At 45.2% G+C, this 27,493-nt stretch overlaps 1 protein-coding gene across 4 annotated transcripts in view; it reads right to left on the reverse strand.

The window, feature by feature from the left end:
- Positions 1-25,268, reverse strand: part of PARVB (parvin beta) — a 107,340-nt gene extending 82,072 nt beyond the window's left edge. Inside the window, exon 1 of one of the 4 annotated variants that reach the window (XM_030539938.1) lies at positions 24,983-25,268. In XM_030539938.1, coding sequence (XP_030395798.1) covers positions 24,983-25,097 — 115 coding nt within the window. In that variant the 5' untranslated portion in view covers positions 25,098-25,268. Of the gene's footprint in view, positions 1-2,137; positions 2,736-3,786; positions 3,808-11,102; positions 11,166-24,982 lie in introns of those variants that run through there. The other 3 variants (XM_030539956.1, XM_030539959.1, XM_030539952.1) reach the window with 3 other exon arrangements.
- Positions 25,269-27,493: the final 2,225 nt, after the last annotated feature.

Here is a 27,493-nt window from a genome sequence, read left to right on the forward strand (position 1 = left end):
GACAACTGGGAAGATATTGCTGAAATGAACACTGATCGCGTCCTTATGTAGCTATGGGGCTTAATGAGGATCAGCATGTGGATAAAAATTAGAGAAAGAAAATAGAAGGGCTCAAGTTCTGTAACAGGCTCTACTGGGCCGTTGATCACTATTTTTTTGTTTTGTTTTGTGTGTGTCAGCCGTCATTTCAACTACAGAAAGAAACAGCCTCTTACCTACATTGCACAAGAAAAGCATACATAAGTCCCTAGCAGTGACTGGTTCTTCCCTAACTCAAGAAGGGAAAGAAACAAGAGTTCCCCTCATTTAGATAAAGTCGTCACAGGTCAACAATCCCAGCTCCTTCATTTATAATATATTTAACTCTCCCCATACATCATGGCAGTTTGCCTGGGATGCTTTGTTACTATCACAATTAAATCGCCTGCATGGCAGTTGATCTTTTTTGTTCTTCTGCACTTTGGAACAGAAAGTTATTCAACTCAAGCTTGACAAGGGAACATGGGTCAGGAATGTCCTACTAACATCCCGTATTAATTGTTCTCGATGTAGGAACCTTCCTCCTGTGTTTCCTGCTTCTTATCTCTACCTCTTCCCCAGTTTTGAATGCATGCCACCTAGACAAGAGGTGATTATTTAAGGACGACTGATAACTAGCCATCTTCTCCACTAGCTTATTCACTGCTACCTAGTAAATGGGAAACTCTCCCAAGCAAATGAAAGCACTAGCACAATACAAATAATAAAGCTTCTGTCCTTCAAGAGATGTGAAGTGAATGGAGCCAATGAAGTATCAACTTCCTGAGCCTGCAAATGGATTGCTTCAGTCCATGAGTTTGCAGGCAGGCAGACAGAGGGTGGGCTGAAGTGATGCCTAGAATTTGTGCTGGGTCCCAGCACTGGGGTGAATTTCACCCTGAAAGAACACTGACAGTAATTACTAAAATAAATTTCTGTTTGGATGTTAGGACATTTATTCCCTCTACCCTTGCTCAGTTAAAGTTCTGCCTTAAAAAGCAGAAGGGATTTTCCACTCATTAAACAAGGATGCCTTGGTGGTGGAATGGATGTGGTTGTTGGTGTTCGTTGTTTCCCACTGCCTCCTGTATGAATAACAGGAACCTTGCATTTGAGAGAGGGAGGCAGAGTCTGAAAGTTGCCTGTTAAAACATTAAGGAAAGAGAAAGTCTAATGTACAGAGGAAAGCTATGTGGGGAGACCTACTGAAATAAATCTGCCATCCTTCAGTATCCCTGCACTGGCCTTGGGCAACATCAATACTCCCTTTGGAGATGCTTGTTCTTCCCTCCTTCCCTCACCTTGCTATATAGTTAATAAAGAGGTTATTTTAAATTTAGTACAGCAAATTTTATATAAAGCATTGCATATTACTATGTAATCCACAATACTACTTTGACTTCTACTCCAAATAAAAGTTCAGAGATTTATCAGAATGAATTAATCTGCACAGACATTTTTATTACTGTATTATTATCTCTATTTTTAAAAAGATAACAGACACTGAGTCTCTGAGGGCAAAGTTTGGAACCCAAGTTAGGCACCTAAATAAAGGGCTCGTTTTCAGATGTGCTGACACCCCCAATTCCCATTGAGCAAGAGTGCTGAGCACCTCTAAAATCAGGCCACTGACATGAGCACCCAAGTTTCTAAATTTTGGTCAAAGTGACTAGCAAAGGACAAATCAGCCACTTAACCAGCAGAGCCAGGAATGTAACTGAAGAATTCTAACACAATCCATTCATTTTAATCTCTCGTCACACACCACCACCCCAATCTGACCCCAAATAAGGGCTCAATGCTGCAAACACTACCACTTGTTACCATTAGCAATTCCCACTGAAGTTAGTGTGATTCCACAAGGTAGTAAACATTACAATGAGCAGTATTTGCAGAAACAGACTCAAGAATAAACATTTCCCCAGCCTTCTCACTTGGATACAGAACATTAGAAGTAGTTTTACATGCTTCAGCTTATTGTTTTTCTTCTTTTATTTGTTCCAATTGATATAAAGTGTTATGCAGAATTTTATAATAAGCATACATATGTGTAAACATTTGCATACATCAATTTTTTTTTCTGAATATGTCAAGAGAAATTAAAGGCAACAGGACTCACTGATGAAGGCAATGACAGCGGATAAACACACGCAGTAACAAGAAAATGACACTCTCCAGTTCAGCCTGCGATATGCAAGAGAGAAGCCGTGTGCTATATATGATTTGCATCTACAGCTATGACGTGCAATTTAAGGAAAGCAACTCTTTTTGGTGCAGAAAAGTGACTCTGCAGGAAAAGTACACTGAAGATAACAGATGCTGCAAACCACAAATATATGTTCTCTCTGACCTGTTACTAACAGCTCTAGATGCACAAACATCAACTAAAAAGGAAAGGTAGTCCTGATTTGGGATTTTGCTAAAACAAACAAACCAACTTTGCAATTCAGATATTTAACTCAACTAATTTTAGGGTTTTATAGTAAAAACTGGGTCTGAACCCAGTACAATGTAAATAGGGTCCAGCCTAGGGATGGGCAGACTATTTCACAAGGTTGGAAACCACACCCAGAAACTCAACTAAAGCTTTCAAAGTGTTTACCACCTCTTCCTGTCCCAAAGCAGCAAAACAGCAGCAGCCAGAGTCTACCACTCGTAGCCATGCTGGATAGTGTCTTCACTCTGTGAATACATTCAGTGATTTTAGCAGAACTACTTGCAGGATAGGATATTACTTCACATGAGCAACTATGGTAGAATCTGACCTTTTAAGGAGTTTTATTAATGGTTTCCAGTTCTGCCATATTCAGGAAATTATTATTTGTATTGCAAGAGCTTCTGGGGGTCCCACCAAGATCAGGGCCCCATTATGCTGGCTGCTAGACAAACACAGAGTAAGAACAACAAAGAGTCCAGTGGCACCTTAAAGACTGACAGATTTATTTGGGCATAAGCTTTCGTGGGTAAAAAACCCACTTCTTCAGATGCATGGAGTGAAAATTACAAATGCAGGCGTTATTATAGTGATACATGAAGAGAAAGGAATTACCTCACAAGTGGAGGGTCGTGTCAAAAGAAGGGGAGTTACCTCACAAGTGGAGGGCCCTGGTTCTCCACTTGTGAGGTAACTCCTTTCTCTTCATGTGTCAGTATACTAACACCTGCATCTGTAATTTTCATTCCATGCATCTGAAGAAGTGTTTTTTTTCACCCATGAAAACTTATGCCCAAATAAATCTGTTAGTCTTTAAGGTGCCACATGGCTCCTCCCTGATACTTGACAGAGTAAAAAATAGTTCATGCCCCCAAAAAGTTTACATTCCAAGTACTCAAATCAGACAGAAGGTGGGAAATAGAAAGTACTTGTATTCCCCTTTTATAGATGGGAACTGAAGCACAGAGACTCAATGACCTGTCCAAGTTCACATGGAAATTTTGTAGCACTGCCCAAACTGGACTCAGGTCTTCGAGTCCTAATCCAGTCCCGCATTCTAACCACATGACTATTCTTGGAATTTCAGAAGACGACTCAACCATGAGAAATATCAGCCCAAGTACCAACCAAAAGAGGCTGAGAGTTTCGTGAAAGGATCCAAATGTTTGGATTATAGATTTGGCTGAGCATCAAAGAGTTCAAATATTTCACTGAGCAGGAGGTGCAGAGTTTTGGAGATTAGGCTAGAAATTCCTCATGGTCTGCCAGTCTAGTCTGTTGCATTCACAATTTATTCTAAGGACACACATCAGTGGCATCAGGCACCAGCCTACCTTATAGTCTGCATAAGGCAAGACATTATTTTGTGCCATGAGGTGCAGCAGCAGCAGCAGTCTTGGCAGGCAGATGTTCAGTGGGCTTGGGCACCTTGAAGAGAAAGTGAGCCCTTCAAATCCAACTTTTGGCCAATCTAAAATTTTTTTTAAAGCTATACAGTCTGACCCTGACTCAGGTTGGTGGGGAGAAGTGGGCAGAACAGCTGCTCAGCGAGATAGACACCTTCCTTCTCACTAAAGCAGTGGCCTCAAAGCCAGGAAAGAGAAGCAGCTTTGCTATTATTTCCTGTTTCTAATGTAGTAGTGTGCAAGCACCCCAAACTGGAATCGCGGCCCCATTGCTCTAGGCACCGCACAAAAATCCCACACAAAGGCAACCCCTGCCCCAGAAAGTTCACCCAGTATAACAGCCCCCTGGAACCACACTTGCATAGATCCAGCAGCCAAGAATCATCATATAGGGGCTGCTATAGGTTAGCATGGGAATCTTTCCTTCTCCACATCCTGCACAGGCCATTCAGAGGGCAGAAGCCGGATTACTTGGGCTCTGTTCTCCAGTGAGAACTCCTCCTTCGTCCCAATGTCAATTTACAGAGTCATGTTACTACCCACGCTGTGACATGCCAAAATACCCAGCATTCTTGGAACAACAGTCTGTGTCACTTGTGCAGTCCTGTTCATTGCAAAAGTGAAATTTCCCCACGAGGACCGATTCTTGTTATCTGTATTTTCATTTTCTTGAGAAAACTCTGCACTGTACCACACCGCTTCTCAAGCAAAATCCCTTAGTGCAATGAAACTCCTTTGGACCTAGGAAGTCCCATATTGTTTCCAGGCACTTCAGTGGGTATGTAAATTCCAGTTCTGATTAGAGTGAAGTTAAATGGCTTCAGTATGACAGGGCTCCATGATGGGGTGTGAACAGCCTTACCAGTGAGTCAACAGTGGCATAGATCCCTAAGGGGTTGGACTCAGCATAGACTAAAGATATAGTGCCAGCCACTCCTTTCCTGCCCAACATCCTAGTGAGCCAGTGTCACTGTAGCAGAGCTCCGGAGCATGAACAGGAAGGGAGGCAAATGGTGATCCCAACTAGACTGCAGGTGAATGAAGACCAGAGGAGAGTGAATTAGGAGAGGCACATTAAGGGAAAGTCCACAATCAGATGCCTGGGAACCCTTCCAAAACTCCACCACCCCTGAAGAAAAGATTCAGTCCTCTATGTGTGCCAGAGCTATGTATTATATCCATACCACTATGCCAGACGAGGACTACAGTATGCAAGTGCTATTCTACTTTAAACTGAAAAAGACAGCAATCTTTGCATCTATTTAATAATATATGTCTTCAAAAACACTTGCCAAGCAGGCTACGTGGGAAGACGTGTTTTGAGGATCACACATTGTTTTTATTTAAAGATAGTGAGAAACAGACAACATGGTCTATAAAGAGACTGTAATAGTTCTCCGTCTCATCCAACTCCCACGTTTCACGACACCAGGAGTTTATTTCCCCTCTCCAAAGAACTGGTATACACCTCTCTCTCTCTCTCTCAACTAATTAAGTTTTCACTGCCAACATATGGCAGCTACACTGAAAAATACATTGTTACTTTTCAGTGTATATTTGTATTACAGTTCAATCATTTTAAATAAGAAATACTAAATGAGGAACTGGAAGTCATTAAAGCCTGTTTTATGATCGCTTGAAAATACGTTTTATTGGGTGTTGAAAAGTGTTTTTATAATAATAATGAGCTCTTATAGAGATCTCCAAGTGTTTTACAGAAGAGGCAAGTATCAATATCCTCTTTTTCAATTCTGAGAAACAGTGGGGCCACTTGATGATCGAAATACAAAAGGAGCACTTAAAGACGATAAAGTCATTGCGGAGAAACTAAATGGATTATTTGCTTCAGTCTTCACGGATGAGGATGTTAGGGAGATTCCCAAACCTGAGCAATCCTTTGTAGGTGACAAATCTGAGGAACTGTCACAGATTGAAGTGTCACTAGAGGAGGTTTTGGAATTAATTGATAAACTCAACATTAACAAGTCACAGGGACCCAATGGCATTCACCCAAGAGTTCTGAAAGAACTCAAATGTGAAGTTGCGGAACTATTAACTAAGGTTTGTAACCTGTCCTTTAAATCGGCTTCGGTACCCAATGACTGGAAGTTAGCTAATGTAACGCCAATATTTAAAAAGGGCTCTAGAGGTGATCCCGGCAATTACAGACTGGTAAGTCTAACGTTGGTACCGGGCAAATTAGTCGAAGCAATAGTTAAGAATAAAATTGTCGGACACATAGAAAAACAAACTGTTGAGCAATAGTCAACATAGTTTCTGTAAAGGGAAATCGTGTCTTAACTATTCTATTAGAGTTCTTTGAAGGGGTCAACAAACATGTGGATAAGGAGGATCCAGTGGACATAGTGTACTTAGGTTTCCAGAAAGCCTTTGACAAGGTCTTTCACCAAAGGCTCTTACGTAAATTAAGGTGTCATGGGATAAAAGGGAAGGGCCTTTCATGGATTTAGACCTGGTTAAAAGACAGGGAACAAAGGGTAGGAATTAATGGTAAATTCTCAGAATGGAGAGGGGTAACTAGTGGTGTTCCCCAAGGGTCAGTCCTAGGACCAGTCCTATTCAATTTATTCATAAATGATCTGGGGAAAGGGGTAAACAGTGAGGTGGCAAAGTTTGCAGATGATACTAAACTACTCAAGATAGTTAAGACCAAAGCAGATTGTGAAGAACTTCAAAAAGACCTCACAAAACTAAGTGATTGGGCAACAAAATGGCAAATGAAATTTAATGTGGATAAATGTAAAGTAATGCACATTGGAAAACATAACCCCAACTATACATACAATATGATGGGGGCTAATTTAGGTACAACGAGTCAGGAAAAAGATCTTGGAGTCATTGTGGATAGTTCTCTGAAGATGTCCAAGCAATGTGCAGAGGCAGTCCAAAAAAAGCAAACAGGATGTTATGTCACTGAGAGATAACAGACTTGCTCAAGGTCACCCTGCCAGCCAACAGCAGGGCCAGAAATAAAACCCTGTCCAGGGCCATATCACTAAGATTACACTGCCTTCTCCCCTCCCCCTTCGACTGACCCTCCAGTACATACATACATAAAAAATAAATATTCTGCTAACCAAATCCTTAAGGCAAGAATGAACTGGAATCATGTTGCACACCATGTTTTTCAATTAATCTACATGCAGCACAGAATCCATGACTTCTGGCTGCAGAAACACAGGTTTCTTCATGGTTAAGATGGAGTCCCAGCGTTGTCTACATGGTGATTTATTGCACAGTAAGCCACTGTGTGAATGTGTAGTGCATCAACTTGCTATGCAGATATTGTTACAGCACAGCGGAATTCCAAGCGTACGGCTTAGCATACTACTTCAAAATGCAGTATGTTAAGCCACACACACAGATTTTTGCTGCAGCAGTATCCACACCATGAGTTACGTGTAATGTAAATTCACAGTAACTCCTCATGTAGACAAGCCCCAAGTCAAGAAATACATACATGGGCAGGCTGGACACATTCCATCCAGTAGAGGTTAGTTGTGTGTACACATGTGCATGCACACACACAGGGATTATCCATCTCAGAGGTGGTGACTAAAGAAGGCAACAAAAATAGCACATAAAGCAAGAGGTATTCCATATCTACTACACATATGGCCAGGAAAACATCATAAACTCTATATTTTGCATATCATAGCATGTAACTCCATCTATTGCATCAACTGACCTAATACAGCCCCTGTGGGAATCAGTAACCTCCAGCAGTAACAACTAATGTATTTAACATATTTCAAGGACAAAACCCACCTAAAGTAACAATGCATCCCTCCCAACAGTCACCCTCCTCTGCTGGAAAACCACGTGATGGTGTGGAGTATTACTGCCACAAGTTGTCACAGATCACATTACTCAGAGTCATGGAGGCCTCATGCGATAATAAAAACTGGATAAAGAATACACTGGGCCAGGAGAAAAATGTCAGGTGGTAATGAAAACATAAGAGCTCCATTAGACAGTAAGGCATCAATAGAATCGACACAATGATCGCTGACTAGACATAGCCTGTTGTGTCAATCAGGTCACAACAGGTACAGATTCATCTTGACTAGCTGGTCAGTTTTTTCTCTTGTAGATACAGCAAGCTGACTTTTAAGTCACTGGCTTCTGCAGTAAATTATAAATAACTGCATCCAGTTAGCCCAAGATGTCAAAGAACAAAATCTGCTGAAGTCATGACTGCTTTGATGACTTGAGGTCAGTGCAAGGGAAAGCCTGTGGGCAACCAGTTTTTGTCTTCCCTACTTCCTGCTGTCACTAAGTCTTCTAAAAAAGAAAAAAAAAACTGTAATGGGTTTGAGGGATGCCTCTTAGCTTGCTGATGTGCTGAGGAAGATAAACCACTGAAACAGAAACACAATAAGGTTGAAAATATGAAATGGTAGTGCACAACCGTGAGGTTAACAGGGGAAGCATAAAGCAGCTCCAGTTACAGGCTCTACTAGCTATAATGATGGTCAAAAGTCCCAAAGAGACACTGCTATATGAAAGCAGTGGGTCCTTCTTATGGTATATGCCAGTGGCTGTTTAATGTGTTCTTAGCTTTTCTGATGTCTCTAACAAGTAGTCATCAAGGGTTCTCTATGTCCCATGTATCCTCATATAATACACCCACACTTCCAAATTCAGAAACACAGACTGAGATTTTCATCCACACACACGGGATTTGGAAACCTAATCACCTTTACAATAAATGGGAATTGGATATCCAAATCCCCCTAGGCAACTTTGAAAATCTCAGTCAGATACATTTACTCACTCCTCACGCCCTCAAGTTTGAAACTCTGGACCTCTGTGTCCACAGTATTGACCATATGCATACCTGGTACTTTCTGTATCAGGAAACCTCTCTGCACCATGGATAAAGTTATCACGTAGGCTGAGCAGCAAGCCTGAAGCTGCTAAAACACTGAACCCTGCAGAAAGCAGAGTCTGCCTCACCTAGCTCTTGTCCCAGATCACCTGGCTCTTGAACCCTTACCTAGAAACTGTCCTGATAGATTTTGGCAATGGAGGAAGTTAGGGTGACCAGATAAGAGGAAGAAAATATCAGGTCACATGGGGAGCAGGGAGAGGAGGTCGCCCGCGGAGCGAAAAAAAAAAGCTGAGTGCTGCTGGCGGGACAAACGCCTACATATCGGGATGGTCCCAATTTTATCAGGATGTCTGGTTACCCTGGAAGGAGTTCACCAGCTGAGCCCCCATTCTTGTGAAATAAAGGCATGATCCAAAGTCCAGTGAAGTAAGTTGAAAGTCTCCCATTGACTTCAGTGGTTTTTGGATCAAATCTTAAAAGCAGAACATTTTGGACCACAGACAGAACATTCTCTTGGGTGAAGAATGATGGAGGCAATTTCGGTATGCTGCATAGAGTGAAAAGATAGCAGGATAAACATCAGTCATATGCCAATGTTTGGCCTAGGCGGCTACTTTTAAAATATGCCAAAGAGATTTAATTCTACAATACTCCTTGTGTATATAAAACCCAGAACTGCATTGAATAAGCCCTCTGTACTCCCACAGTACTGAGCTGTGAATAACTTGAATACAATTTACATTAATAAAGATCCCTGAAATATTATAATCCATAAGAAGTACTGAAGTAGGTATGATTTCATGCATTGCAGATATAGTCCAGCCTAAACCACCACAAAGGAACTAAGCAATCTATAAAATGCCTTTTCCCCTCCAACAATATTTTTAAAAACAGTTGTGAAAACTGATTTTCTATAAATTAAGTATTTTGATAGCTATTTTGCTAATGTTTTTGAAAAAAAAAGTTTTAAAATCCAAAAAATTTAGTGAAAACTTAAAAAAAAAAACCTATTTCAAAACACTTTGAAATGAAAGCAACTTCAATATTTCAATTTTTTTAAAAGGTTTTTTGTTTTTCAACCTAATAAAGATGCAGAGCTATTCTGCTGACTCTTGCTGCTGCCAGATCAGGTGAAAGTTTTTAGCTACAACCCAAGATATCATATAAAAAAATCCACCATTTCTCTCAGAGGTATTATCCACACTCTAAAGTTTTTGCTAGTACAGCTTAGACAAGTTCCCTCAATGAAATAAACTATACTGGCAAAAAAATTCTTTTGCCGGTATAATTGCATCTACAGCATTGCTAGGGTTGCCAGGTGTCCAGTTTTCAACCAGAACACCCAGTCGAAAAGGGATCCTAGCAGCTTCAGTCAGCACCACTGACCAGGCCATTAAAAGTCCGGTTGGCGTAGGGCTGGCAGGCTCCCTACCGGGGTCCGTGAGGCTCCCCGGAAGCGGCAATGTGTCCCTCAGCTCCTAGGCAGAGTCACGGTCAGGGGAGCTCCACGCACTGCTCCCCATCCCAAGCACTGGCTCCACAGCTCCCATTGGCCAGGAACCGCAGCCAATGGGAGCTACAAGGTTACTGTCTCCAAGCAAGGGCAGAGCACAGAGCCGCCTGGCCGCACCTCTGCCTAGGAGCTGCTCCTTCCGTGGACTTGGGAGCCACTCGAGGTAAGCACCGTCCACAGCCCACATCGCCTCCTATGCCCCAACCCCTTGCCCCAACCTTGAGCTGCCTCCCACACCCAAACTCCCTCTTGGAGCCCACACCCTGAAGCCCCTCCCATGTCCCAACCTCCTGCCCAAGCTTGGAACCCCCTCCCACATTCCAAATCCTTCGGCCCCAGTCCAGAGCCCCCTTGTACCTCAAGCCCCTCATCCCCAGCCCCAACCCAGAGTCTGCACCCCCAGACGGAGCCCTCACCCCAATACCCTGTCCCAGCCTGCAGCCCCCTCCTGCACGCCAAAGCCTTCATCCCTAGCCCCACACCAGAGCCCACACCCCCAGCTGAAGCCCTCACCCCCTTCTGCACCCCAATCCCCTGTCCCAGCCCGGAACCTCCTCCTACATCCTGAACCCCTCATTTCTGGCCCCACCCCAGAGCCCGCACACCCAGCTAGAGCCCTCACCCCCTCCTGCACACAACCCACCTGGCCCAGCCTGGTGAAAATGAGCAAGTGAGTGGGGGAATGGAGTTAGCAGGAGACAGAGCTGCTGGGCAGAGGCAAGACCTCAGGTAACGGTGTTAGGGTTTGTTCGATTAAAAAGTTGGCAACCCTAAGCACTGCCAGCATAGCTACAACATTTTAAAAAAGCAAAAACAACAAAAATACACTCCTAACTAACTGACACTGCTATGCCAGCAAAGCTTTTAAGTACAGACCTGGCCCAATGCAGAGGGAACTGGTGGCAGGGGCAGAGGGGCCCTGCAGCGGAGAATCCTATGAACAGCCAAGCTCAGAAGCAAATTCATGTTTGTTGTTATTTACGGAAACACTAGGAAGGGAAATAAGTTGGACTCAATCCAGTGTGTGTCCAGCAAGACAGGAATGTCACCTGCCTCCATATAGGTACATGTATCATTTTAACTACATAAAACATGTAAATTCTTCTTCTAAAAACAATCAGTTCTGCTTAACCAGCTTTCATTCCACCATTGATCTACTTATTTAACTTTGCATAGACAGGAGCAGCAGTGATGCTGCATAAATAGATCATAAAAGCTAACCAAGTGCAGACCAAGGAGTCTGTGCTGTCTCTCTCTCTCTAGCTCTCTCTTGTTGTTAATATATCACCCTTTCATATGCAGATCACCTAGAAATCAGTGTTTCCAACTCTGACACTGAAAGCTGTGTGCCACTCTTCCATTACCTCAGAATACCTCGCTGGGCATACATGAATAATAAATGACACTTGGCTCTTACAGTGCTTTTCATCCACAGATCTCATGAGATGAGTTTACAAGAAATCAACTAAGTATTATTCTCCCTGCTTTACACAGAAGGAAAACAAAGAACAGAGAGGGGAAGTGCTGTCATAAGGCAGGTCGGTGCCAGAGCCAGGGACAGAACTCAGGTTTCAAGGTTCCTAGTCTAGTGCTCTATCCATTAAGACCCATTGCACCACCAATGCTTTTCTTAAGTAGCAATTGGAACTGGAAGTATCCTGCACAAATGATGGGTCATCTAATACACAACACTGGTGAAATATGGCATTTAATACCTAGAATGTTTTCCACTTTATTATTAATTTGCTCTATTTAGGAATACTAGTGCTGCAGACCCATTGGTTGAAATAATGTAAGAATGGTCTGGTCTGTTCTTCCACTTAAAGTTGCATTTCATGGCTATGGCATTTCAATTGTATTGCAGCTGTGAAATATGATCCTCCAAACTGGCCCTGAGGTTTGCGATCATTTGTCAGAAATGTCACTGCAGAGCCTTGCGGCAAGAGTTTTTACTCATTATTTCCACATGGCACACAATGGTCGCCAAGAGGGGAAGAACTTAGAAACAGGAGGAGAGGAGCAAACATCCGGCCAGGCAGGAAACAAAAGGGACACAGAGTGCCTTGTTAACAAGATAAGGAGGATACAAGAAGAGCTACAGTATTAGTTGTTTCCTGCTATAGAACGTGGCTCTATGGAACACGGATGGGAGGGACTCCCACAGTCATCAACAAGACAGAAGAGAGGAGCCAGTTCACAGACAGAGAAAGGCAGAGCATCATTGAGGAAGAGGCTCAGAATAACTGTTGTAGCTAGGGAAGGGCTCAATCCTGCAGCTCTTACTTGTAAAAGTAGCACCTCCTTATCCAAGCAGTCCTCTTAACTTCAATGGGGCTATTTGCATGAACAAGGATCAGGGCCCTACTTATTTCCCCCCCCCCCCGGCATTTAAACACAAGCTTCCAAATTACACACAATATGATCCCTTCACGTAGTGAGTGACGTTAAACAGCAAGATCTAACACTGGTCTCTGGTAACAGTCTAAACCAGGGGGGAGCAAACTTTTTGGCCTGAGGGACACATCGGTGTTGGGCAATTGTATGAAGGGCCGGGTAGGGAAGGCTGTGCCTCCCCAAACAGCCTGGCCCCGCCCCCTATCAGTCCCCTCCCACTTCCTGCGCCCGACTGCTCCCCTCAGAGCCCTCAACCCACTCAATCCCTCCCACTCCTTGTCCCCTGACCGCCCCCTCCTGGGACCCCCTTCCCCTAGCCACCCCCCGGGACCCTGTCCCTATCCAACCCCCTTCCACTCCCTGTTCCCTGACGGCCCCAACCCCTATCCACACCCCTGCCCCCTGACAGCCCCCCCCCCGGACTCCCACCGCCTATCCAACCGCCCTCTGCTCCTCGTCCCCTGACCACCTCCCTCCCCGGAACCCCCTGCCCCTAACTGACCCCTGGGATCCCACTCCCTTATCCAACCCCCGCCTGCTCCCTGTCCCCTGACTGCCCTCCCGACCCCTACCCACATCCCCACCCCCTGACAGGCCTCCCGGGACTCCCATTCCCAACACTCCATGATCCCCATCCCCTGACCACCCCACCCAGAACCTCTGCCCATCCAACCGCCCCCTCCTCCCTGATCGCCCTCCAGGACTCCCTGCTCCCTTACCAGCAGCAGGAGCTCGCAGCCACAACACCCAGCCAGAGCCAGCTGCGCTCCCCACGCTGCCCAGCGGGAGCTTCGGGCCACAGCGCGGCCTGAGCAGCAGTATGGCCATGGGGGCCAGGGGACAGGGGGGAGGAGCCAGGGACTAGGCTCCCCTAGCCGGGAGCTCAGCGGCCGGGCAGGATGGTCCCGCGGGCTGCAGTTTGCCCATGTCTCGTCTAAACACACAGAACACCACGCCAAGACACCATATGCAGTGCTTAGTGGAACCCTGTCTCAAGCACGACCTCCAGAATTTGCAAGAAACAGGTTAACTCAAGAGGTTTCCAGTTGGCAAGAAATACCACAACAGTGCCCAGCCACTTGCAGTTATTTGGCACTCTGTACTCTGGTCATAAAATGAAGAAGACACACATCAGACTAAAAGATACAGCCAAGGCAGCAGCAGTGCAGGATTCCATGCCTCAACCCTGATGCTTAACATCTCCAGGGCTGAGCTATCGGGTTGGCTTGGCCCTACTTTGGACCTGTCTACAGCATAGCTGCACCAGTGCAAACCTCTGGCACAGACAGTCAACACCACTATAAAAGTTACCCTGGCTTGAAATCTGCAGATCAGCAATGGCTGTAGCCACGGCAAATCCCCAGAGCAGACAAGACTGCCACCAAGAATGCCAATTGTGATGCAATGTGAAATACTAGCCTGCTAACGTTTTGGCAATGGAAGAAGTTCACCAGCTGAACGACTCCTTTAAATGATCGGTTGAGGGCCAAGCCCAAGCTTTGGGGAAGAAAACACCAGCCAGAGCACAATTTAAGCATCTGAACTATCTGAAGCATATGAACTCTTGCCGAAAGGGATTTTCCTGCTGGTTACTCAGACCAGTTCTATGCTACAGACCTATACTGGTATAACTAAGTCACCCAGGGGTGTGACAAATCCAAAGCCCTGAGTGACACAGTCATACTGACCTGACTCCCCAGGCAGACAGTGGTATGTTGACAGAAGAGCTTCTCCCATTGGCATGGGAGCGTCTTCACTTAAACAGCACAGTCGACGTGGCTGCACCAATGCAGCACTTTAAGTGTAGATCTGCCCTCAGAAGTCATTCTCTCAATCAGCATTACACTCTGCAAGGTTCAGGAGAAGAACGTTAGGGTTTTTGTTTTGTTTTAAATAGTGAAGCATTTCATGCCATGGGAAGCAAAATGGTGCTCACTCTGTAACATAACATGTTAAATAGAGAGATCTGGTTATATTACTGTATAGTTTCTCTAACAAAAGATCGCTGTTGGAATTATGATTGTATTGTCTCCGATATTTACATAGCAAAGATCTGTTAATTTCTAAATAAAGAGTTTAAAAAGATAGTGGACCAATTAGTGTCAGTTTGTACACTCAATTACCAGCCATGGAAAGATAACCAGCCACATACAGATCAGTTCATAGCCTTTACCTAAGGACTGTATTTATTGTTCAACACAACAAAAGAAATGCTGAGTGAGACAACAAAACAAAAGTCCTATTTTTAAACCAGATGTGGGGGGCCCTGGCAGTTTAGGCTATGTCTACACTGCCATTACTAACCTGCAGCTGGACAGTGTCAGCTGACTCCAGCTCACGGGGCTTGGGCTAAGGGGCTGTTTAATTGCTGTGTGGATGTTCAGGCTCAGTCTAGAGCCCAGGCTCTGGGACCCTGCGAGGGAAGGGGATCCCTCTGAGAAGGGAGGGATAGCTCAGTGGTTTGAGCATTAGTTTAGTAAGCCCAGTGCTGTGAGCTCAACCCTTGAGGGGGCCACTTAGGGATCTGGGGCAAAATCAGCACTTGGTCCTGCTAGTGAAGGCAAGGGTCACTCAATGACCCTTCAGGGTCCCTTCCAGTTCTATGAGATACATACATCTCTATATTATTATAATATCCCAGAGCTCAGTCTCCAGGCCAAGCCTGAATGTCTGCACCACAACTGAACAGCCCCTTAGCCCAAGTCACCTGACATGGACCAGCCACAGATGTTTAATTACAGTCTAGACATACCTTTGGCAGTCAGCACCTCCACCCAGCTAATACTCTCATCACCTCCCAGGCTTCAGGTGCTTTTCCAGGAGAGTCTTCTGCAGCTCATGAGAGGGCAGGGAGCTTTCAGCTGCATCCCCTCACTGGTAAACATTAGGCCCAATCACCTGACACTGCCAAGCAGGTTGGAGGATTCCCAGCACTGGCCTGCCAGGCTCCACTTCCAGCACAGGGCTGGCTGATCTCTGGCCTCCTTGGCCCTTTAAGGGGCAGACCACCCTATTACATTTGTGTTGAGGGATTTAGATGGAGGACCAGTAACATGTTATGACTGAGTCAGTTTCTCCAGTTGCAGTGAGAAGCCAAGAAAGTAAGAGATCACTAAGATGAGAATCTCTCAGTGGGGTACCTCTGGCCAGCCAGGCTGCATGGCACAGGTGATAGTAGGATTAGAAATGTGGAGTTAGCTCATGGTGTCAGAAGCCAGAAAGTGTCAAAGTTGAGTGCAGTCTTCTCTCTTAGAGAGTGAGCATCTTAAAATTGAGAGAGGGTGGATGAAAGGGTTTGTACCCTGGGACATGAGAGAGAGAGAGAGAGACATGTCTTGAATTCTTCTCTGCTAAATTACACAACAGCCAAATTGGCAGGGTCCTTGAGATGCAGCAGTGAGTGATGATGTTGCTGTTCCTCTCCATTTGGTCACAGTGGCAGGGTGACTGAAGAGTGGGGGACAAAGACACAGTGATTGCAGTGATAAGGGGGATTCTTGTCTTGAGAGGGATGGCTTTGTAGGATGCAAGAGATGTGAGCAGTGTGAAGTAGTGAACAGGTGGTAGGCTAGGAAAGGTTTTTTGGTTTAACCTCTTTTGCAGCCTGCCTTAGGGGGTCACTATTTGGATACCTGTGTCCCTTCAATGGCCACCGTCAAGTGGCCAAGAGAGTGGATCAACACTGCCATTGGCTGGGAATATGGAGACCCACTACAGTTGTGGGGGGGTTGGATTCCTTGATCCTGTGGCAGTTGCCAGACGGAGAGACAAAGTAATAAGAAGTTTGTATGGAGTCTGTGTAAGCACAAGATGTTTAATTTCTGTTCTGTTGGTGTCACCTCCTCAAGAGATGGAGTTGTTGGGAGATAAGGATCCCGGCCTTCCGTTCATGATGATTAACATGGGTGATGGGACATAAATCCTAGAAGGCTGATGTTTCAATAAAAGCTGAGACCCCTGACTTTGTACTACCAAAGTCAGGTAGGATGACACTACTGGACCAGTCTTGACACAAGTATCAGAGGGGTAGCCATGTTATTCTGGATCTGTAAAAGCAGGAAAGAGTCCTGTGGCACCTTATAGATGAACAGATGTATTGGAGCATGAGCTTTCGTGGGTGAATACCCACTTCATTGGATACATGCATCCAATACGTCTCATGCTCCAATACGTCTGTTCGTCTATAAGGTGCCACAGGACTATTTGCAGCCTTGTCATCAGCTGGATATTCGTTAGGTCATAAACCAAGAAGTGTGTTGGGGGGGAAAATCAATAAGAAGGTGGTGTGACTGTGCTGACTCCATCTAGCTTGAAGAGTAAGAGATCTCCCTTTCCAAAACTGGATCTGACAGAGTGTGTCCAGCTAGCATGCAAGTCCCAAGATAGGATTAAGATGGGACTAGTTTTAGTGTATTGCTCGACTTGGCAGGGCAGCGGAACTCTTCATGAGCCGACTAAATTCCTCACCTCAGTAGCACTGGAAACAGAGATTGTTCTCGGCAACCTCAATCTGCATGTTGATGATGGATCTTCTGAGGCAACTCAGGATTTCCTGGCCATTATAATGACCATAGGCCTATCCCAAATAGTTACTTGCTCAACTCACACAGCTGGTTACAAACTGGATCAGTTTTTTGAATTGGGATTGGAGGTTAGGCAATTGGACCTTAAACCTGTGTCCAACCATTACCACCTACACTTTGAAGTTGGGGCTCTCTGTCCTGTCAGGACAAGGAACCTGTTTTAATTGTTCACCTTCAGAGATTAACGGAATCCCAAAAGTTCCAGAGAGCTCAGATCGGAAACCTTGTTTCTCCAAAAAGCAATCCCTTGATGGTTTGCTCTTTTGTCCTTCACCACTGGTGCCCTCTTCACCAGCTCTATTCTCACCTCACCCTTGTTTACGGGACAAGTGATGCGAGATGTCAGCTTTTTGCCACCTGCATCTGCTCATTTTGTTCAGATGTGGACTTTGAACAGCTATCCATGCTTTTGTCACCTCAGGATAAGATGACTGCAATGTTCCCCCTATGTGGGCTACACATTAACCAGTGCTCTGGGATCTAAACCGGCTGCCCGTTTGTCTTCAGATGGAGTGTTGGTTAATTACCTATAAAGCACTAAATGCTTGGGACTGGCCTATCTGAGGGACCACCTCGCTCCCTGTCCCATACTGTCATAGCTGCTGTCAGCTAGAGTGCTAGAGCTGGATCCCCCTTGTTATAAAAGAGAGAGGACAGCTGGCAGGGTATTCTCTCCGAGGGCTGTGGGATGCCCCATACACACACTTTTGGTCCAGAATAGCCTGAATTTGGTACCCTTCAAGGTAGGCTGCAAAAGCCATCTGTTCAAGAGGGTTTGCGGAGAGGGCTGAGGGTACGCTCACACAATGATAAAAGGAGAGAAAGGAGTTTTTGTAAGTGGCTGGCTGAGTTCCTGTTGAAATTATTACTTTAATGCTCCTGGGATTTCAGTGTATTATTAATGAGGTTTTAAGGTGTCTAAAGCCTTGGATAGGCATCTTTTCAAATAATTTAATCTAAATTAAATAAACTCTAGCTAACCGCAGAGCAGCAGCAGGAATTAAGCTCAGCACAGAACATCAGTGCACTGGGAGTTAAAAGAGTGTAATTTTTTGGTACACCCTGTCTCCCGTTCAGGCATTGTAGGATCAAATTAATATAGATGTGATGGCTCCAAAGCTTCCACAACAACAGCTGTGAGGCAAACTTGGTCAAATTTGGCTATGAAGTTCTGCTTCCATCCATTCTTCCATGTAGAGGCAGTCCAATGGAGCAATCCTAGCCTGAAAATAACTGACAGAACTTTGACGTGGAGGGATTGGATGGACAGCAGAATGACTGTGTCACAGCTAATTGACAATGATAACTTTAAACCATTTGTAGATCTTCGGCAACAATTTGTTTTGCCCTGCTCCAGATCATGGACATATCTCCAGTTAAAGCATTTACTTATGAATATATTTGGACCAGATGCATTGGAAACTCCAGAAATTCTATGATTTTGGAGGAAACTTCCCGGATTTACTCAGCCAACAGTATCTTTTTATTATTTACTGGTCAAAAAAACTCTTCCAAAGACTGTATGCAAAGCTTGTCTCTCTCACCAACAGAATTTGGACCAATAGAAAATATTGCCTCATCCATCTTGCCTCTGCTAAAAATTGATAGTTTCAGAGATTCTTGAAATAGAGATTTGTATACACAACTATCTCTGACCCAATGGAATACAATTGTATCTGATGTTAAAAAACCAACTACGGACCCCAAGACTACAGTTTAGTCACCAAAAGACACTTTTTCTAATATACTATTCCCAATACAGGATATTGGTAATGGGCCTCATTAATGCTGACCACTGCTGGATATGTAACTCCACCAGTGTTACACTAGCTCATATGTTTTGGGAGTGCCCCTGTATCAAGAATTTCTGGTACATCTCTACCTCGATATAATGCTGTCCTTGGGAGCCAAAAAATCTTACCACGTTACAGGTGAAACCGCGTTATATCGAACTTGCTTTGATCCACCGGAGTGTGCAGCCCCCCCGGAGCACTGCTTTACCGCGTTATATCCGAATTCGTGTTATATTGGGTCATGTTATATTGAAGTAGAGGTGTACGAGGTGGGTCAAAGGATCAATTTGATATTGGATGCTAAGTTGAGGTCTTCCCCCCTTAAGTTTCATTCTTGGATATGTTCCTGGTGCCTGGAGATTCCCTGGGTAGGAGGTGGGTCCAATGTGCAGTTTTGATCACTAAAAAAATTAATCCATCAAAAAATGGAAAAGTCAATCCCAACCAAATACTGATGCCTGGCTTAGATATGTCACTTTCCATCCCCTCCCTTTATCCTAACCCTCTTTATGACAAATCTAGTATTTTGGAATATTTGCTGTGTTTGGAAAAACAAACAATTAATTAAACAGAGTAAATTTTTGCAGCATATCTACTCAGATACCCTTTCTGGAGTTTACATGACAGATACTGTGAAAAAAAACAAGACATGCTTTTACAAACCATATTCCACATAATCTATTCAAATGAAAAAAGATGAAGTTAGTTTTCTAGTGGGTCCAATCTGGCCATCTTCTTGATTGCAATGGCACTATTTCACAGGGTAAGGTAGCATCTAGCATGCTGAAAAATGGTGACATGAGGCCTGTGGACCTGATTCAGAACACTTTATTCCACACTCACACAACTAGTCCCATTGATTTCAAAGAGATTGAGGAACTCTAGCCCCATTGTTCACTTTGTTGTTGGGCTCATTTATTTCCCAGGATTTCTCCCCTCCCTGGCAATGAGAATGGAGAGGATAGTGGGAAAGTCTTTGTCTGGATGAGTCATAAGGTGCTTTAGACTGAGAGATGGATTTCAATTTGTGTGGAGACCTATGCATCAAAATGAGCTACCCAGAACAGTAAAGTGGCTACAGGGTGCATTAGTCAGTGGATACACAGCTGTTTATCCTGCTGATCCACCTGTAAGTGAACATAGTTGCAAAGCAATATCCATTTCTACCTAATTGACAGAGAACTACTGATCCAGGCTATATCTTCTTTTTCATTGGTCCTGCACTGTCAGCAGGGGAAACCAGCAACTGTCAACTGTGCACCAAGCCACTGGCTGCTCAGTCTCCTTGCTATATTGGAGCCCAGATCTCAAGGACCTTACCTTAACCTCCACTGTGTATGTCATTGTTGGTATCCATCAAAACCATAACATTATTTAGATGCAGTTACATTAATTGTGGCTTCTGCAACACTTGCAACCCTCCCCCCACCTTTCCCTGATTACATGATAAATCATAAATTGCTCTTTTTCTGTAACAAGTTCCTTCACCCTATACACTTTCATTTGGAAACAGCACTTAGCAATTAAGGCTGGTGTATTTCTCTCACCCACTCCCCCATACAGGCATTATATATAGCTACTAACAGTCAGACACCTGCTGCTCAAAACTTTTCCACAATCTCTGGCTAGGGAAAAAAGCTTCACAAGAACAAAAGAAGTGAAGATTGCAATGAAACACTCTCCTTCTTTATTTCCACATAGGAATGTCACTCAAATTTGACTGACAGGCGTTGGGGGAAGTTAAAAGCTGAAGACAACAGCTTTATCTTGCACTGCATCTTTTATATGATCTGAGTGAAGCTAAAGGCCCATCTCCCGCAAATTCAATTGCATTGGGGAAATTGGTTACGTCCCTGATGTTGTTAAACCATGTTTTGGTTTTACATACAGTTGGGTCCAAAACAAGTTCCTGAATCACGCTACTAGTTTCTATTTCAGCATGGGACTGAACCACATTCCTGTATAATATACACCAAGACCAAACTGTGCCATGGCACTGCCATGTTACATGGAGGTTTATCAGTACAGTACTTCCTACAGTGTAGATTTGATACAGATAAAGGAAAAGGAGAAAAGTAGTTTCTGACTGAGGTAAGGAGTTGCACAAAGGGACCAAGGGTATGTGACATTATTTTTAAAGTCAGGAACACCTAATGAACAAGAGAGAGAGAGAGATTATATACTTATTTGCTCTACAGCCTTAGCTAACAGCCGGCTGGCTTGAAGCTCATGCAGTAAGCTCCAGAGGTCTCAGGATTGATCCCGCCTGCTGATGACCAGGGTCTGTCCGCATTACATATGCGGACACAGATTTTGAGACCTGTGACAGTGTGGAAGTGGGAATTAATAAGGGATATATTTTGCTGCTGCCAAGAGTTCATTAAGCAACAGACTCTTGGCAGCGAGTAGTCTTAAAAAGAGACTATTGGGCCCTCTGCTGGCCTGCTTTGGGAAAACATCCACCAACTATTGCCCCCCTAGCCTTTTCCTTCAATAAACAACTTTGAGATTGGGGAGCAATTTCCCATGTTCCCAACCACAGAGGAAAGGGTTAACCACATACTTCTCAAACATATCATTTCAAAGGATGACACTCATTTTAGTCTCAAAGTTCCCTCTATTCCATGCCCTCTCACATTATTAACGAAAATTTAGACAAGAACTATCTAGAAACAAAGTACTGTCAATGTTGATGACCTCTCAAGGTTCCTCCCAGTCTTACATTTCCACGAATCTGTGAATTCTGGCAACCTTATCTTGAGTCTCACAATTTGTGCGTGTAAATCCGTAGTTCCTGGAGGTGTATCACTAGGGGAGAATCCCAGCTTTTATTTTTAAAAAGGCAGTTTCTAGCCCTGATGTTTGCAGAGCAAAGCTTGAAAATGTGCACCCAAAAGCCTCAAAAACCAGGAGGCAAAGAAAAAGGACCCAACACTTAAAAAAAATCTCATGATTTTTAAGCCAATCTCATGAATTGTTTAGATGCAATTCATGATTTTTAAATGTTTGGAGTCTGCTATACTGGAATCATTAAACTAAGGTTAGAGAGAAGGCTATTTATATTAAAGAAATGAAACCCACCATTTACTTTAAGTTTCCTGTATGTGCATTTTGGGGGGGCTTTCATTTTGGATCTTTATCACATACTGCATATGGGCCTTTGCAGGTTGAAAGGAACAACTGGCTGATGTAGGGAAGAAGGCTGAAGAAGCTAAAGTAATGGAAGCCACTTCCCCTTACGGTGAATAACCTCCATGCCCTCAAAGTCATAATGCTGGCCCTGCCAGAACATAAGCATGCAATAAACAAATTGTTGGTAACTACCTAGGTCTGTGGAAAATTTTTGTTTTTCATGTCCATTCATCCCATTTAAAGGAAAGAGTCACAAATTTAGATTTCCTTCCCATCGAGAAAAGTAAAACAACTCAAGCAGTTTCCCTCTCAACACAAAAGACAAAAATTAAATTAAGAATTCTATAGCCAGTGGGAGCTGTGGCCACAACAGGAGTTGGCAAAATAATAGGCAAGCTCAGCAAAACACGCGTTTGGCCTCATCTAAAAGTGACTGCGGGAGCAGATGTCCTGAAAAAATACAATCTTACAATGTGGAAATTGTTTGTTTAAAAGTGATGCTGGCAACCTATTTAGGCTCAAAGAATCACCTTCAAAAAACAAAAACTTATTTGTATATTTGAAAGTTTGGGGTCCATGTCAAGAAATCAATTCCTCCATCCCATTCTTTTGAAACTGACTTATATTAGGGGATGTTGTGACTATATTTCTTCAGTACCTCAGAAATAGAATAGTGGCACAAAGTCTGAGACACTGTGGATTAAAAAAGTATACTAATCAAAGGAAATGGCTTTTCTTCTCTCTGGTTGCGGTTTGGTGTGGCCTAGCAAGATTTCCTTTGATCCAAGTTTGGATGCCAAACATTTATATGTAAAAAAAAAAAATCCTAAAGTTAATTGCTTTTCATAGAATTAAGTGTAATTAAAACGTACACAATTTCATCAGTTAACTGAAAGAAGTTTCAAATTTTGTGATTTATCCCCTTCTCCCTCACCTCCAATCTTAATCTACACCAGAGCCAAGAATGTCTCTGATTAGCAAGAAGGTCAAAATTAGATTCAAACATAAGGAAATGACACTCAGATATCAGTTGTTTGTGAGTAAGGATGATGATGAGGGACACTTCCTGTATAGGACTAGACATGCATTCAGACTCAAAGAATCCAAGGTCAAGAAAGTGAGTTATCCTTAAAAGGGACATTTTCAATTAGTTTAGAGGAAATTTTAAGTTTAGTTTATAAAGAATTAAAACTAGCTCCACAAAATTTAATTGCAGTACCTTCTCGTTTACATAAAAGTTGCATCATTTTAACTATACTGGTACAGTTAAAGCAGTATCACCACCCTGAGGGCTTGTCCACAGTTAAAATGTGATAGAGGCACAGCTGTAGCATTTCAGAATAGACACTACCTATGCTGATGGGAGGGGTTCTCCTGTTATCACCTCCCAGAGAGGCAGTAGCTAGGGCAAGGGAAGAATTCTCCTGTCAATCTAGCACTGTCTACAAGGGGAATTGTGATTAGTTATATTGTTCAGAGGTGTGGATTTTTCACACCTTTGACTGATGTAGTTAAGCCAACTTAATTTTCTAGCATAGACCAGGTCTTAGTGTAGATACAATTTATACCAGCAAAACTGTGCTTTAGCTGGCATAGCTTATTCCAGGCCTCCCTCACCCCAAGAGAAATAAACTATACAGGTAAAAGTAGCGGTTTGAGCATTGGCCTGCTAAACACAGGGTTGTGAGTTCAGTCCTTAAGGGAGCCACTTAGGGATCTAGGGCAAAATCAGTACTTGGTCCTGCTAGTGAAGGCAGGGGGCTGGACTCAATGACCTTTTGGGGTCCCTTCCAGTTCTATGAGATAGGTATAGGTGTATATAAGTAGTGATCAATATAGCTATGCCAGCAAAACTTTATAGCGTAGACATGGCTTGGCTCCAGTACAACTGTGTCCACAGTAGGGCTACATTTACACTTAAGACATAGTTGCAACACTGCAGTTGTGCTGTGGTAGCACTTCACTGCAGACACTCACTACAGCCAGGGAAGGGATTCTGTCACACCCCTAGCCAAAACAGTTACACCTGCAACAAAACAGAACCCAGACCAGCCCTGAAAAACAACTGGCTAGATTTAAAAGGATTTCTTGCACTGTTTGCAACCCAAACACCACAGTGTTCTGCTAGAGCAGTAGCTCTCAGCCTTTACCAACGATGAGCTCATTTTCCAATAGAAAAAAGTTTCAGGCTTATCACTCCTAACTGCGAGCCCATGTGCAAAAGCATGGGAGTTGTGAAGTGAAACTAGACAGAAAAAAAGTGGCTTGCCCTGCCTAAGCGAACAAGGAGTAACTAAAGGAAGAGCTTGTAGTAAGTAGTAAATGGGATGTTTCCAATATTCAGCAAGCTGGAGCTTCGGGGCTTTCTAATGTCATATCAGTGCATTGCTCTGCAGCCTTTGACGTTAGTACTGGCCAAACAAGGACCGATCTTTAATGAGCGAAGCCCTCGCAACCAAGCTGAGCTGGAACCGCCCCCCCAAACGTCTCTGTGCTGCCCGGACGCCGGCCCCCCAACAGCGAGCGCCCCCCAGCCCCACGCTGCTACCAGGGGCCAGGCTCCCTTTGCTGAGCACGGTCTCCACAGCCCACCGCTGAGGGCCAGGCCCTGGCACACCCGCCCCTCGCCCCAGCAGGGCACCAAACCAGCCGGGGCTCAGCTGCCTGCGGGCTCGGGCTCCAGCCCCCCCCCTTTGCCCCCCACTCATCCGCCCTCAAGCCCAGGAAATAACGGGGGGGGGGTTATTCCATAGCTTCCCCCCCCCGTCCCTGGCCAGTGGCCAGGGAGGGAGCAGCAGCTGCTGCGAGTCACGTTGCTCTGATTCACTCCCCCCCACGGCCGTGGCAGACTCACCCTCCTTCGCTTTCTTCTTCCTCGCCAGCGTCCCGCCTAGCTTGCCCAGGAAAGACTCGTCCTTCTTCATCCTGTGGGGCCGCAGGGTGGGCGAGCGGAGCGGAGCAGAGGACATCGGGCTTGTCCCGGCGGATGGGCTGCGGGGCAGGAGGCGGTAGCGGGCTGGGAGAGCTACGGGGCAGGAGCAGCAGAGCAGAGCTGGGGAGGGCCTGGCGGCGAGTGTGTGAGTGAGCCCCACACACCGGGAAAGGGGCGGGCTGGGGCTGGGAGCTGCAGGGATCGGCCGCTTTCCAGCCTGCCACAGCGCCCTGCCCTGGCGTGGAAGTCCAGGGAAGCCCCCTCAGGGGCGGCCCGCCCAGCACGGCAGGCAGCGGGCTCCCTCCCACTGCCACCCCTACCCTGCCCGGGAGCAGCCCGGCTGCTGGTGGGGCGCGTCCTGGAGAAATTAAATCCTGCCGGGCTCAAACACACCCGGTGTGGAGTGTAGGTCGGCAACCTTTCAGAAGCGGTGTGCCGAGTCTTCATTGATTCGTTTTAATTTAAGGTTTCGCGTGCCAGTCATACATTTTAACGTTTTTAGGTCTCTTTCTATAGGTCTATAAAGCTAAACTGTTGTTGTATGTAAAGTAAATAAGGTTTTTAAAATGTTTAAGACACTTCATTTAAAAATTAAATTAAAAGGCAGAGCCCCTCCCCCCCGCCCGACCAGTGGCCAGGACCCAGACAGTGTGAGTGCCACTGAAAATCAGCTCGCATCTCGCCTTCAGCACATGAGCCATAGGTTGCCTGCCTCTGGGTTAAACCGTACCTGTGTCAGCACCACACACACACGGATTGTAGGCTTGGGGTTGTAGTATGGGGCTAACACACACAAAAATCCCACTCGTGCGCTGAACCCCCTCCCCTCCCCCAAAATATCTGATAAAGTAGAATCAAAGATCCAGGTGTCCTGCCACTGCTTGGGTTTCCTTAGCTAATAAGCCGGATGAGAAGAACAGGGCTCCGATAGGGGGCTGGTACATATTGCTAACGTGTGTATGTTGTTACTGTGTGTGTAAGAAGGACATGATCTTAGAGGATGCCTCTGAGATCTAGGCACCCCACACACACTGAGGAGCCAGCCCCTGCCCTGAAGAGCTGACAATGGATACAGACAAGACGGGGGAGGGACAGGCACAAAGTTGTGAAGACATTTGCCCAAAGTCAGTGGCAGAACTGGGAATACAGCCCAGGGGCAGCATCTCTGCTGGTGGCAATTATCACAGCTCTATTGCAATCAAAGGAGCTATGACAGCTTCCACTAGAGTGACCAGATGTCCCAATTTTATAGGGACAGTTTCAATATTTGGTGCTTTTTCTTATACAGGCTCCTATTACCCCCCACCCTCTGTCCCAATTTGTCTCACCTGCTGTCTGGTCACCCTAGCTTCCACTAGCTGAGGATTTCCCCCTAGATCTCCTATTCCCCAGTCCAGTGCCCCATCCATTAGACCTCTCAAACAGTATATATGTTACTGTCTCCTCTCCCACGCTGCGAGTCTCTTGTCACCTTAGGCAGCAATCCTGCAATGAGCTCCATGAGGGCAGACGCTTGTGCCTACTGGGACCACATTGACTTCAGAGGGACTCCCCATGGACACAGACGTGCAGAGTTCATTATAGGACGGAGGTCATTGACTCTGGAACCATGCTTAGTGCAGCACCCAGCACAGGAGACTACGAGGCAAAGTAACTCATGATCCTGCTGAAAGACTTACTTATTACTTATCAGTTTATAGCTCCCATGAGTGTGAATAGGTGCTTGACAGAACACACATAAATACAGATCCCTAAGAGGTAACAAATATTAGGCTCTAGTCCTGCAAAGTCTTATGCACATGTTTAATAGTTCCACTGAGTTCAATGGAACTGCTCAGGTGCTTAGTGTTTAGCAGGCGCTTTAGGCTCCAGTGCTGCACGTTGCTCCAGGGGAGCATGTCATGATCTATACCAGGGGTGGGCAAACTACGGCTCACAGGCTAGATCTGGCCTGCGAGCCGTTTTAAGCTGGCCCGCAAGCTCTCACTGGAGCACAGTCTAGGCCACCCCCATTTCCATGCTCCAGCTGGGGCAAAGGCTCCTGGAAGCCGTGGCATGGCCCCACTCCAGCTCCTATGCACTCCAATGGCCCCTTCCAGTGCTCCCATGGGAGCTGCAGGGGCGGTGCCTTCAGATGGGGCAGCGTGGAGAGCCACCTGACCGTGCCTCCGCATAGGAGCCGGAGAAGGGACATGCTGCTGCTTCTGGGAGCCGCTTGAAGTAAGAGCCGCTAGGAGCCTGCACCTCTGAGCCTCTCCCCATGCCCCAACACCCTGCCCCAGCCCTGATCCCCCTCCTGCCCTCCAAACCCCTTGATCCCAGCCCAGAGCAAATTTGCACCCCAAACCTCTCATCCCCAGCCCCACCCCAGAGCCCACATCCCCAGCCCGAGCCTGCACCCCTTCCCACACCCCTGCCCCAGCCCTGATCCCC

The sequence above is a fragment of the Gopherus evgoodei genome, chromosome 1 (genome assembly GCF_007399415.2).
Source record: "Gopherus evgoodei ecotype Sinaloan lineage chromosome 1, rGopEvg1_v1.p, whole genome shotgun sequence".
Classification (NCBI taxonomy): Eukaryota; Metazoa; Chordata; order Testudines; family Testudinidae; genus Gopherus; species Gopherus evgoodei.